The 13,903-nt window shown below is 32.8% G+C and overlaps 1 protein-coding gene across 1 annotated transcript; it reads left to right on the top strand.

The window, feature by feature from the left end:
• Positions 1 to 13,024: 13,024 nt before the first annotated feature.
• Positions 13,025 to 13,903, top strand: N7533_011774 (alpha/beta fold hydrolase; the record flags this gene model as incomplete). Its single annotated transcript, XM_057108424.1, has 1 exon — positions 13,025 to 13,903. The coding sequence occupies one exon, from the start codon at positions 13,025 to 13,027 to the stop codon at positions 13,901 to 13,903; it is 879 nt and encodes a 292-aa protein (XP_056953525.1).

Here is a 13,903-nt window from a genome sequence, read left to right as displayed (position 1 = left end):
GAACTAGAACTAGAATCTAATCTCTAGACTATAATACTTATAATATAGAAAGTAATAAAGGTTAATTTTATAGAGATATAATATCTTTAATAGAAATAAGATAATTATTACTATTAGACTAAGTGTGAGAACTCAAATATTAAAATATTGTAGTATTTTGATAAAAAGTAATAAAACTAGAGAAGAGAAGAAGAGAGAGAGAGCTCTTATTATAACTATTATATATGAGCTAGTGTCTAGGCACGTAATGTATTAGGTGACTTAGGTAATAGTGGCCAGGTTTGTTATATTATCCTCTCTTCTGATAGGGCCTAGTCCCTAGGCCTTAATAACCTATATCTCTTGTAGCTTAGGCTTACTATTATCCTTATTATCTTCTACAAATTTGTTATCTACTACTACTTACAGCTATATCAATAGTCGAATTAGGGGACCTAGCTTCTCAGAGAAGTATTTATAGAATACCTTTAGTTTTTCCGGCATATTCTTGTAATTACCGGCAGGATACTACTAGGTATCTTTGATTCTAACCCAGAATATACAGTATTGTAGTTTACTACAGAATAGATATATATCTTTAATTTTATCTACTTTAAATACTTCTTTATTATTAATAATAATAGGTAATACTTTATTAGGGATTTAATCAGTTAATAGTACTATCCGGGCAGCCAGATATAGCTTATTAGGTAAAAAAACTAGGTATACCCTTATAGAATTAGGTAATTTAAGCTTCTAGAAATATCCTACTTTCTCTAATATTTTAAATAGACTGTATTACTGATTAGCTAGTTTGTAGCTTTGTTGATCTGTTTTCTATATTCAGGCTATTATAAAAATAAGCTAGCCTATATTAAACTTATCTTTATAGTATCTTTTATCAGTGTAATACTTTTATTTGGCTTGAGTATCTTTTATAGTATTATAGGTATAATTCTAGATCTCTTTAATCTTATTTACTATATCTTATATAGATTAGATATTATTAAAGAAGATCTTAGAGATCTTAGTTATCTAGTTAAATAATATTTAAGGGTTAAACTCTCTTTTAGTAAAGAAGAGAGACTACTCTATACTACTCTATAGTAGAGTAGTAGTAATAGTATAATTAATAATTATAAGATAATCTAACTAATTATCTTAATAGTAATTAACTATAGTTTAAAGTTTCTAGACTATTTATTTATTAGTAATTTTACTCTGGCTATCTATTAGTATATAATAGATTATTAAAAGTTTTTACTTAATTCCTATAATATATATAAACTCCTTCTAGAAGTTAGAGATAAATTAGGGATCTTAATCTAAAATAATAGTATTAGGTATCCCTAACTATAGTAATATATAGTATATAAATAACCTTACTATATCTTCTGCTATAATAGTCTTATAATAGGGAATAAATATTATTCTTTTTAAAAGATAGTCTATAATTACTAAAACTATATTATAACTATACTTATCTTTTAGTAATAAATAGAAGTCTATTAATAAATATTATCTAGGGTATTTAGGGATTAGAAGTAGATATAGAAGACTAGGTAGCTTATTCTACTAGTATTTAGTTCTCTTACAGATTAAATAGTTATTAATATATTATATAATATTGGTGATATATCTAGGTTAGTAATATTAAGACTTTACTAACTTTAGTATCTTCTCTTACCCTAGATATACTGTCCCTAGTTATTAGTAGATTTTATTAAGTAAGTAGGTATAGAGATTACTATTATCTAGAATAACTAGTTAGTTATTAAATAAGAGAGTTCTATTATTATAAAATATCTATTTAGTCTTAGTATTATTAAGGGTCTTCTTATAATAGTTATTAAGTAATTAGTATATCTAATTAGAGAGCTAAATATAGTTAATTATTATTATATTAGTATTAATTAGGGTAACTATTACCTAAACTACTAGATTAACTATTAATCTAGTAGGCTTAGGATTTAGATAAAAGATATCTATTATATTAATTACTATAATTAGGGCCTCTACTATATCTACTATTAATATTAGGGGTTATTTAGTTTACTTATTAGCCTTATCCTTATATAAGAGAGTATTAGTAATAGTATTAGTACTACCTAGATAATACTAAATAATAAAATAGAAATAGAAAAGAAACTTAGCCTATTATACTTATTGTAAATTTAAAGTCTTCTTAGTTATAAAATATTATAGAGTATAGTAGTTAGTATAGATATAAAACTGATTATTGTATTATAGTCTCTCTAGTTCTAGTTACTATTCTATTAATACTTATATAATAGTAAGTAACTTCTAGTTAGAAGTCCTATAGTTTTACTTAGTAGGGTCTATTATCTTTAAGAAATAGGCTATAGGATACTATAGAGTTTTAGTAGAGATTTACTATAAGAGAATAGTACTAGTATATCCTTTAGAGATATCTATTTCTACCTTAGTTTCTAGACTTAGATTATAGTAATAGAGTACTAGTATATTTATTAATTATTATTTAATCTTATCAAAAGTAGTTTAATATTTTAGGGACTAGGAGAAGGGAATATCCTTCTAGATAAGAAAATATAGTAGTTTTGTAATAAGACTATAATTCTTAATAAATTAATAGTAGAAGTTACTAAATCTAAGGAAAAACTATACTCCCTTAACTATTATTAGCTACTACTAGTTCTGGATAGTTTTAATCTTCTTTAGGTTAACCTTAATATCTTTAATACTAATAATAAAATCTAAGAACTTTATATATTAAATATAGAATTTATACTTCTCTAGGGATACTTAGAGCTCTATATCAATCAGATATTATAGTATCTTATTTATATATTTAATATATTCTTTAAGTAAATTACTATATATTAAGATATTATTAATATATATAGTATAGAAGAAGTCTAGATATTTACCTAGTATTATATTGATAAAGTACTAGAAGGTTATAGGTATATTTATAAGTCTAAATAGTATAATTTTATATTTAAATAAACTATACCTTATTTAGAAAGTTATAAGATTCTCTAAGTTAGGCTCTATATAGATATAGTAAAATCCTTACTAAATATCTAGTTTTATAAAGTATTTTATATTAGTAATATACTATAATAATTTATTAATTAGAGGAAGTAGATAATAATCTTTCTATATAAGGGAATTAAGTTTATAATAATTAATATAGAACTAAAGCTTTCTATTTAGTATATAAGCTATTAGTACTAGTAATATAAAGAGTACTAAACTAGGTTTAATAAAGTCTAGATATAGTTTTTCTATAATATAGTCCTTATAGATAGTAAATTCTTTAAATAATTACTTATAGAGCGGATAATAGCTAGAATTGAATATACTCTTAGTATAGATAATATTATTTATACTATCTCTCTATAGAGGTATTCTATTTAATTAAAACTTAGAGAATATAGTAAGATAGTTATAATATTATACTAATACTACCTTCTTATTCTCTTTAGTCTCTTACTATTTAGAGTCTATCTTCTTAAGAATTTAGTCAATTTTATTTATTATTATAATAAAGGTCTTAGTTCTCTACTTCTATATATATTATTAAAAACCTATAGTCCTAATTACTACTATCTCTATTAGGGAAATTAGAGAGAATTCTCCTATCTATTCTATTAGTTTTAGAGAAGGAAAAGAAAGAGTTATCTCTTAGAGTAATTATTCTATCTTCTCTAAAGACTTATAATAGTTCTATTACTCTAATAACAAACTCTACTAAGGAACTTAGAGTTATAGTTCCTCTAGCTTATTCTCTTTAAGAGAAAGTTAGACTTAAATCTTCTTCTCTAAGACTTATAGAGAGTCCTCTATCTATACTAACTTATTATTATAATAGTCTATAAGTACTTAATATCTATTAAACTAATCCTAATCTAGAATAAATTTATACTAATTTAGATTAGTTATTATAAAAGGTATTACTATAAATCTCTAGCTATTAATAATTAATATAAATTAGACTTTATATATAATTATTATACTTATTTATCTATTAAATCTTTTAGTAGTAATTAAATATAGAAGGTAGCTAACTTTTAATCTATATTTCTTCAATAAAATAATAAATATATTATCTATATATATAAAACCTATTATTTCTATATCTCCTAGTATTAATATTTAATAAGTATATTAATTAAATATTATCTAAGACTTAAATACAAACTTTTTATTTATAGAAATATCTTATAAGTTTAGTACTATAATTAATATATTATAGCTTATTAAGGAGACTTCTAATAAACCTATATTTTTTCTAAATTAAGAGAAGTAGTAGAAGTCTCTATCTTAGTAATCTCTATAACTATAGTCTTAGTCTTTTTTATAGTAGTTTTAGCTATAAGATAAATTATATACTTAGGATATTTCTTACTAATATATCCTTTCTCTTTATACTTAAAGTAGTATTCTTCTACTTTTAGATATACTATCTTAGTAATATTATAATAGAGGGTATTACTCTAGATAGGAGGAATAGAGATTGATAAATTTAGATTTAAGTTAGTAACTATACTAGTAGTTTTCTTAGAGATAGAGAAGTCTATTAAGTTTAATACTACTTTATTAGTCTTATACTTTAAGATTTTATTACTAATAACTTTATATTAGTAAGCTATCTTATAGAAATTTCTAATAAAGTAGTTAAATATTATATTATTATAATCAATAATCTTAACTATCTTATACTAGAAATTAGTTAATATTCTTTTATAGAGATAGTTAATAAGATCCTTAGTAATACTAGTCTTACTTATAAGATAGTTAAACTAAGTAATAAAGATTATAAATTTCTTATTATCCTTCTAGATAAGATATTTAAACTTATAATAGGTATTCTTATAGTAGTTAGAATTACTATAGATATACTTAAGGAATATAAAAAGTTCCTTATTATTAATAAATTAGTCTCTATTATATTATATATAAGGGATAATCTACTTAAATACTTCCTTTAACAGATATAATATAATATATACTATCTATATACTAGTAGTTAGAAAATAATCTATATTTTACTATAACTTACCTTTAATTACTACTTACTAGTTATTCTATACTATTTTAGTCCTAGTCCTATTAAAGAGAGAAGGATTAGGAAGCTTATAGCTCTTATTCTTTAAATAAGTATTATAATAAGTTAGTTTATAAGAGACTTATTTAGAGAAGATTTATTTAGTTATAGGGGTCTTATATAAGATATAGTAGTAGAGGTTAGTATTTTATTAGTTACTTAAAGTCTTAGTCTAATAGTAATAATTATCTTATTTCTGTTAGAGGTATTATATCTCTATAAAGTTAGTCTTTATCTCTTTCTGTATTATAAGTATTATAGTCTAGAGATTAGATTCTAGCTCTAGTTCTAGTTCCTTCTTAGAGGAGTTATTAGTAATATCTAGACTAGGATTAGATTTCTAACTATAGTTATAGATTGTATTATAAGTATTATTTAACTTATAGATAGTCTCTTACTAGTAGTTAAATAGAATATTCTAGTATACTAGATCCTCTATAAAAAAGACCTATATCTCTACTAAACTATTAAATTAGCGAAAGCTATTATTATCTACTCTAGGTAGAATAGGATAGATAATTATATAGGAGAAGTATCTCTAAGCTCTCTCCTTTTTCTTACTCTTATTTAAGAGCTTCTGAGGTAAGATACTCAGACTAGCTATTAATTCAGTTTTAGACTTAAAGATATAACCTTTGTTATCTATATTATTATTGGGGAGCTTGGTGAAACGAGCTTTCTGCTTCTTAGGGGTCTCCTTGGAGTATACTATTGTAATAGTTGTTGATTGGTCGGAATTAAAGTGAGAGATAAGATAAGACATGTTCTGTTGTCGAGGCAGGTATTTAAAAGAGTGTATATCTTTATAACTATAGGACGTAGAAAAGAGTTTTATTACAATGTAAGAACTTGAATATTGAAATATTGTAGTATTTTAACAAAAAATAACAAAACTAGAGAAGAGAAGAAGAGAGAGAGAGCTCTCATCGCAACTATCGTACATAAGCTGGTGTCTAGGTACGTGACATATCAGGTGACTTAGGTAACAGCGGCCAGGTTTGTCACACTAAGACCTTCAGTAACTAATAGAGTATTAATCCCTATAACTCTATCTCATATAAGATCTCTATAATTAAATAAATCTTCTCTAAATAAGTCTTCTCTTATAAACTAACTTATTATAATATTTATCTAAAGAATAAGAACTATAAGTTCTCTAACTTTTCTCTCTTTAATAGTACTATAAGACCTAGGGTCCTATAAGCTACAGAGGAGGTCTGAATAGCTTCAAAAAATACCTATTAGGTAATAGGTAAAAAGATTTAATGATTGACTAAGTAATTAATAAGGATGGTGTTCAGAATAATTAAAGATGATGGTTCTCTTAGATTTGTCTAGAGGGTGTAGGCCCTATATATATCTAATAGCTTCTTTATAATAGTACTATATTCTTTTTGCTATTAATACCTCTCTTATTTGGAGAGTAAGTTTAGACGATCTTAGATCCTATTTTATATAGGTTTAGGCAACCTTAGGGTTCTGGATATATTAACCTAAATAGGTATAATTATCCTTATATTAGAATATCTTTTTAGTTAAACTCTTAACTATATCTTAGTTATTTCTTTAACTAAGTTATAGTTGGATTTTTTAACTAGATATATTTAGAGTAACTAAATATGTAAATTGTATATTCTAGTAGTCTAGCTATAGAGGAAAGAACAGATTAGCTTAGTACAAAGTACAATATCTTCTCAAAATCTTGGAGTTAACTATATAAACTAGTATATCCTATTAAAGTACTACTAAGAATTCTGCAAAGAAACCTATAGGTAGGTAAGATCTTAAGGTAAGTCCTTAAAATACTAATTTAACCTAAACTCTAATACTACTAAGTTAAAATCTATTTTACCTAGATTAATAAAATTAGTAAGGGAGATAATTTACTCTATATAGCTCTAGGATAACTATATTACTAAGTAGATCTAGCTACTCTACCTGCTCTTTACTCTAAACCCTTAAATTTTTCTATTTTAGTATCAAATAAACTATCTCAATATCTAGTAAAAATATAGTAATCTAGTACAAATATTAAGTGGAAATCTCTGGGTCTAGTAAGAAAAATATAAGTAGTAACTACTATAAAGAGTACTTAAAATGGCATAAAAGATATACTCTTCCCTTAAAACAAAAAGTAGAATATTCCTCCTCATACTCCGGGCCTTAAGATCTTAGGGTATCTTTTATAGGTAAGATCTGTGTTACAAATTATTCTTTGCAGTATAGACTATATGTAATTAATTTACCTTGTAGGGGGATACTGCGTCGCCAATTAAATTCCACCAGGTACTACATTAACAAGTTCTCCCTCGTAGTCAGTGAGCCCTGTGTTATCAAATTTATGCTCGTTTATGTGGGCCGAAATCAGCAACCGGTGGTCCTGAAATTGAGGGCGGGTGTATTGACACATCGCAGCACGTCGCGTAGGACCCATGTGACATGCCCTCACTAGAGGAAATATCAGCGGCTATATCACTTAGCAGGCCTTCTCCGTCCAGTATTAGAAACTGACCAAATAGTTCTTGGGTCGTTAATAGCAATATATGACCGCCCAACATAACCGGCTGGCCGTAAGCTTCATAAGAGTGCTTCTACAGGCAACTTAGTCAGTTCCTAGGTAGTAACATACCTTAATCAGGTTGTGGCTACCTTAAGAATAGCATCAGAAAAAATATCTAACTTTATTATAGTTACTAGACAATATAGTCAGTTAGCTCTCATCTTATCCCAGTAATGAGAATATACTTACCAGCTTTGAATCACCATCTGCATTAGGACACAGCCAAAGTAGTTTAACATTAGATACACTCAATCTAGTACCAATTTTAAGCCACTTAAATAAGATAGAAGTTCATAAATTATATTTCTTATAGTCTAGATAATATCTCTACTATAGACTACTATACACTATACTAATCAGACTTATAGGAAGCACTAGACTAGGGCTAGGTTTCACTACCCCTTTATATCAGTATGATTTCCGATAAATAAAGAAGCTATATACTTGCTATTAATCTAGTCCGGCACCAATATAGTCAAATCAGGACAAGGTAGTAGGTATTAGCTCGATAATATATACTCAAAGGTATAAGATCTATACTACAGAGAATAGATGTTGGTAATATCTTCCAGTCTAGCTGTTCTATCTATACTATTTGTGTAATAGGAAAAATCTTCAAAGGTTAAGGGGTCAGAATAAAGTACCACTAGAGGGGAGATTTATAATATTCAGTCAAGAATAAGCAATGAACTGACCTAAAACAACTGCTTTTGCAGCAAATACCCTGGGTAGTTTTAGTGCTGCAGCCTGGCTTACTGTAATTCTATAAAAGCTATTATCATTTTCAGTAGTGATCAATGCTCAGATCATCTTTATTGTCATAAATACTGCGATCGCTCGCTCGATCTAGCATGGGGTTAGCTCACAGCTGCCGATAAAGCTTCAGATTGGACGTCAAACAAGAGATTCCAAGTTCCTAATATAGTGACATTCAATCTCCAATCAGATAGAACACCACTAGAGAGATAAACAGACATTAGAATACTAACAGATCACAAATCAAGAGGTATCAGACCTTTCAGATTATGCCTGCTGAAGATATCAAGCAAGATAGGGGTTTCAGCTAAAACAGTAGCCTAGCCATCGATATTAAGTTTAGTTAAGTTTAGTTTAACTAGACCTGGTTAGAAGGACTCTAGGAGTTAGATTCCGTTACATTGGTTAAAATTATTCTTGCAGCAAGAATAATATATCAGATCTGTCTTTTTAGGAATAAGTACACAGGAAATTAGGAGTAAGAATACATAGGCTAACTGAACAGACTTATACTAGGTCATATTAAACGGTTGGCTCCCTATAAAGTGAGTTATCAGTATAGCGTTCACACTGGAAACTTCCTCAATAACTCACTAACCTTACCACCTACTACTATATATAGTTAATGGTCTTAATCTATTATATACCACTAATAGCTGGCTTAAGGATGTTCTTTACGGCCTACTGTCTTTACAGCCGGACACTTTCCAAAATCGTCAAGGTCTGTTAATCGAGGAATAGCCGAGAAGTGGCTATACAAAGCCCCTTCTATATTAGTATAATGTAAAAGAATAGGTCTGCCTCTACTTACCTTTGGTCCATAAGATTCAATATCATATATAAACAGCTAGTGACGATAGAGCCGGTCAGTCCAATATAAGCGTATTACAGTTTAAGACAGTCTGAACCGAAGAGTTCCTGGCAACTTAAGATATGTTTGATATTCTTTGCTCCAAGATGACAAGGGAGTCTTAAGAAAGATTATTCTACAGACGAAAGTTCGGGTACTAGTATTGTACCTAGCCATTGCCCTTGCTTCACTGTAATAATCAGAATTTTGAAGGACTCAAAATAGCTGACCCTCAACTTATAGCTCACTCAACATTTAGTTACTGATATAACGCAACATTCAGAGGCATCACGGGTTTTTCTTGATAGTTGATTATATCAAGACTCTTCCTCGCCGTTTGCACCGTTTCAACACTCACAGCGGTGTCAGAGAAAAAGGCCAACGGCATATTTCAACACTCGCCAACGTAAGTCAGTATTTCATCACCACGGGAAGTTATACAAGAGTGATCCAATTATTTCATTATATTCACTAATCACAACCATATATCTCATCAATCTATCGTTAAATTTTGTTAACTTCGTTATCGTTGTCTTTCGGGTTCCGCACAAGGTCGAGGTCTGAGTCGCATATATCTGTGTGCCTATGTGGAGTGATAAATCCGGCAATTTCGACTGCCAATTTTTTATTTCTCGTTAACCTATACTATTGTTGCGGAGCAAAATTGATACTAGAGGCATTAAGTTTGATGTCGCTTGCTGTCTATTTCCTTAAGTCAGGGCCCCTGACCCCTGAGCTCTTGCTCCAGCTGCAGCCCTAGCCAGCGGATAATGCTGGCCGGTAGTGACTCTTCTTAGCTCTGCAAATACCACCCAGTCAAGGTATTCACAGGTTCCCAGCCGGCACCACAAGGAGGTGAGAGTCGTCGCCGGCCATCTAGTCTACAGTAACCGCAGAATCACTCATGTTCATTCAACCGTGAATTTTACCTTGTCACAGCAGAATACGTTCAACCATAATTCGTACGCGATAATAGGCAGATAAAACCACGGTGTGGCGTGACCCTGATTGCAAAAATCCCATACCACAACAGAGTTCAATTTTCTCCCGCTGCTCTTGTCGACACTCCTTTCTACGCTTTCACAAATTCAGCTGGAAGGCCTCCTTCGCCACAGATTCTTACATATCGATGTTCCGAGCAACATAATGCCTGAGACTGCTGAATTTACCATCGAACCACCGCCTAATACTAGACAGGTGTCGTAAACTGCTGAATCTAGCATCCAACTACTTGGTCCAAAGCAATTTACCTAGCGTAATGGGGGATTCTGCTCTCAACATCGGAACCCCAGAGTCATGTGACTGAGGCCTTAGCAACAAGGAAGCAGTTTAGTTTCAGGAAGATAAGTAGCGTTTGTTCCATAGTATCAATAACAATCATGCAATGTTCCCCTTTATGAAATGTTCTACTGAGGCTGCTGAGTTTGCGGTATCGATATATCGCTCATGAAGGGTTCTTTTATTCGTTCTATCGTTCTTCTACAGCGTCTCGCTTTGTCTACTACTCTCCTGCACTCTACGAGTGTGGTTGTTTTGTCCTCTTGCAATCGACCCGTCTGCCAACGCAGACTGCCAGCGAGCATTGCCATCTTACACTAGTTAGTTAACTAACGTAATCCCCGGCTGTTCGGAACACCCCATCCAAAATCGCGTTTTTCTACCTACCTACCTTCTTCAACGAACCACCTTGCCACCAATTCGCTCTGAGTCTCGGCAGAAATCGGCCAACCAGGAGGGCAAGATCTTATTAGCTCTTAATGATATTAAAAATGGCCGTATCAAGTCTCTCCGCGCAGCAGCAAAGCTATACGAAATACCGCTCACAACACTACATTCGCGCTTACACGGTCAATCCTCACGCGAAGAAAAACGCCACCCTGGCTATAAATTGACCCAATACGAAGAGGATTCGCTTGTTGAATGGATTATCTCTATGGATACACGTGGAGCAGCCCCTAGGCCAGCTACTGTAGCCGAAATGGCCAATATTCTACTCGCTGCGCGCGGTAGCTACCTAGTCAGGGAAATCTACTACGTACTAGGGCCCCGCCTAGGTGAAGCGGTTGCAGGGAGATTGGTCACAGAATTAATGTATGTAAATATCGCTATATTTAGTTGAATTAATAGGTGTTGGTTGAGATAATTGATTTAATTTTTTTCAAATAGAGGTTGGTGTTCCGAACAGCCGGGGATTACGTTAGAGGCCCAAGAGATTAATAAGTAATGAATCGGTGATGTTACAGTACCGCACCTGTGGCTGCTGACGCCAAGTCGTCCCAATCTCTACTTCGGGATTGGCTTCTGTAGAATGATGTACCGTCAAACATTCGCTTGCTCTATTCCTTTCTGATTTGGCATTTGCATTAAGTCAATTCAGCACATAAAAGTATTCACAAGAACTTACAGACCCACACACATTATTACATTATCTTCTGACAGTAGAAATAATACGTGGAGCACTGCTACGAAACTCTTATGGTCACTGCTGCACTCCATGCGAAACCATCATTATCCAAAAACTCAATTCGCCTGCGAGTAAGCGAGTGGCGTAAATATTTTAGTACTCAACATCGCAATGCTGCTCTCCTGGCTGCCGATTGACTGTATATGGAAGGAGGATGGTCCAGTGGGTCAGCTCAGTTCGCCCCACTTTCCTCCTTATTCTGCGTCCCTCGTAGGATACTAACTCTATAGTGAATATGGCCCAATTACCGGACAGGGAAAAATTGGTGGAGCAAACACCCTGGTCATCGATAGTCTGTGGACCACACGGAATGACGATTTGAGAACTGATTCGCTCCAGCTCGATCCCGAAGAACAAAAAAGTTGGCAGCTATTGAGCCTTTCAATTACAAAAATTTAAGCTACAGTAGTGGACGCTGATATTCTTGCTGACTAGTGGTGTTCCCAGCAAAAGACAGATATCCCTACACATGGAAGTCAATGTCAAATAATAGCCACCAAAGGTCGGCAGGGATTAGATCGCTAGGATCCCACTGTGATCTCGGGTACCCCATGCAGGATGAATGCTGATCCCCTTGGCATGTGGGCGGAATAAAGGGAACTAAGAGCGAATATTACTGCTCCGGTCAAGGCAAGGGATATTTATATAAAGGCCATGGGCATATGTCCGATTCGTGGGGTTTCAGGCGGTAGCCTGAAACTATGAAAAAGCTAATGTGGTAGTCATCCTAGTGATGCGGCCTAAAAGATACCAATTCACCGAGACCAGAAAAGAAATCTCCACTTTCCCAAACTGGAAAGGGGATAGGTAAGACATGACTTCCTAGCACTAGAAATGGTAAAGCATAACAAGTATATTCAGAAAATATTCATTCATTCACTTTAACAATTACCCTCCGATCAACCGACGTAGATGAATCTTTCTACATTATCATGCCCGAGTTTGTAAAATATCTAATATGATGTTTTTAATATCAAAATACCCCAATGTCATATAAATAGCCTTGAGTGTTAAAATATAAAGTTGTGAGATATAACAATTATTGCAGTGTTTTCAGGCGCCAGAAAGGCCGGTTGGCTTGGTCGGTCGGGAATGACGTTAATAAAGTTACTATGCGGCTGGAGCTGATATTATAAATACTTTGATAATTCCTTCTTCTTCTTGACCTTCCAGCTTGCTAGCACATATGGAGCAGGGTCTATGATTCACATATGGATAGATTTGGCATCCTTCCACTCTCCATATCTCTGAAGGCGTCGGCTCACGTTTTCAATTCAACAATCTACTTTCACTTGCACTTTCACTTGCACTTTCACTTGCAAAATGATCCCATATAACTTGGTACTCGGATCACACCAGTTCACTGCTCCCAGTGGAATCACCTTTAACTACCTGATCCGTGGCCACGGTCCCCTGGTTATTTTTCAGGGTGTCGGGTGGGGACCGTCAATGCATCTATACTCGAACACCGTGAAGGAACTAGAAGAGGACTTCACAGTGCTATACTTTGAGGCGCGCGGAAGTGGGGGTACCTCTCGTCCATCGTCAGCTGATGGAATGAGCTCAAGGGTCATGGGTTCGGACTTGGATTCGCTACGTATCCACCTAGGACAGGAGAAACTGCGACTCCTCGGTCACTCCAACGGTGGTGCCATCATCCTAGTATACGCAGAGGACTTTCCGGATAAAGTTGAGAAGCTAGTGCTGATCAATCACGAACTGCAAGGTTTCAACTCTGATAACTTCCAAACCTACGCTGCTGCTCGTCAGGATCATCCTGTGTATGGACCGGCATTGAAGAATATCTTTAAGTTGATGCAGCAGCCCCCCTCAACCGATGTTGAGTTTGCGGAGGTATTACACTCAGTACTGCCTTACTATATGCACGACACAAAGAAGACTTATTTACTAGCCGATGCACTAAAAGACGGATCCCTCTCGCTTTGGAACTTCGTGAACCAGAACAGATGCGACAGTAATATGAAATTCTCCGCCGTTGAAGGGTTGTCGAAGGTTCAGGCTAGGACACTTGTCATAAATGGGAGGGACGATGGAATATGTTCAGAAGCTGCCGCCAGGAAAGTAGCCCACGAACTTGGCGGCAAGGCAGAATTGGCATTTATCGAGGAGGCTGGACATTTACCTTGGCTAGAAAAGCCGGTTGAATTCTTTTCTGTCGTCAGGAAGTTTCTGAATTCATAG

This window comes from Penicillium manginii (assembly GCF_028828005.1).
Source record: "Penicillium manginii strain IBT 31320 chromosome Unknown utg000009l:1.0-3297300.0:1.0-3298630.0, whole genome shotgun sequence".
Taxonomy (NCBI): domain Eukaryota; kingdom Fungi; phylum Ascomycota; class Eurotiomycetes; order Eurotiales; family Aspergillaceae; genus Penicillium; species Penicillium manginii.
This window is presented reverse-complemented; position numbering and strand designations above follow the sequence as displayed.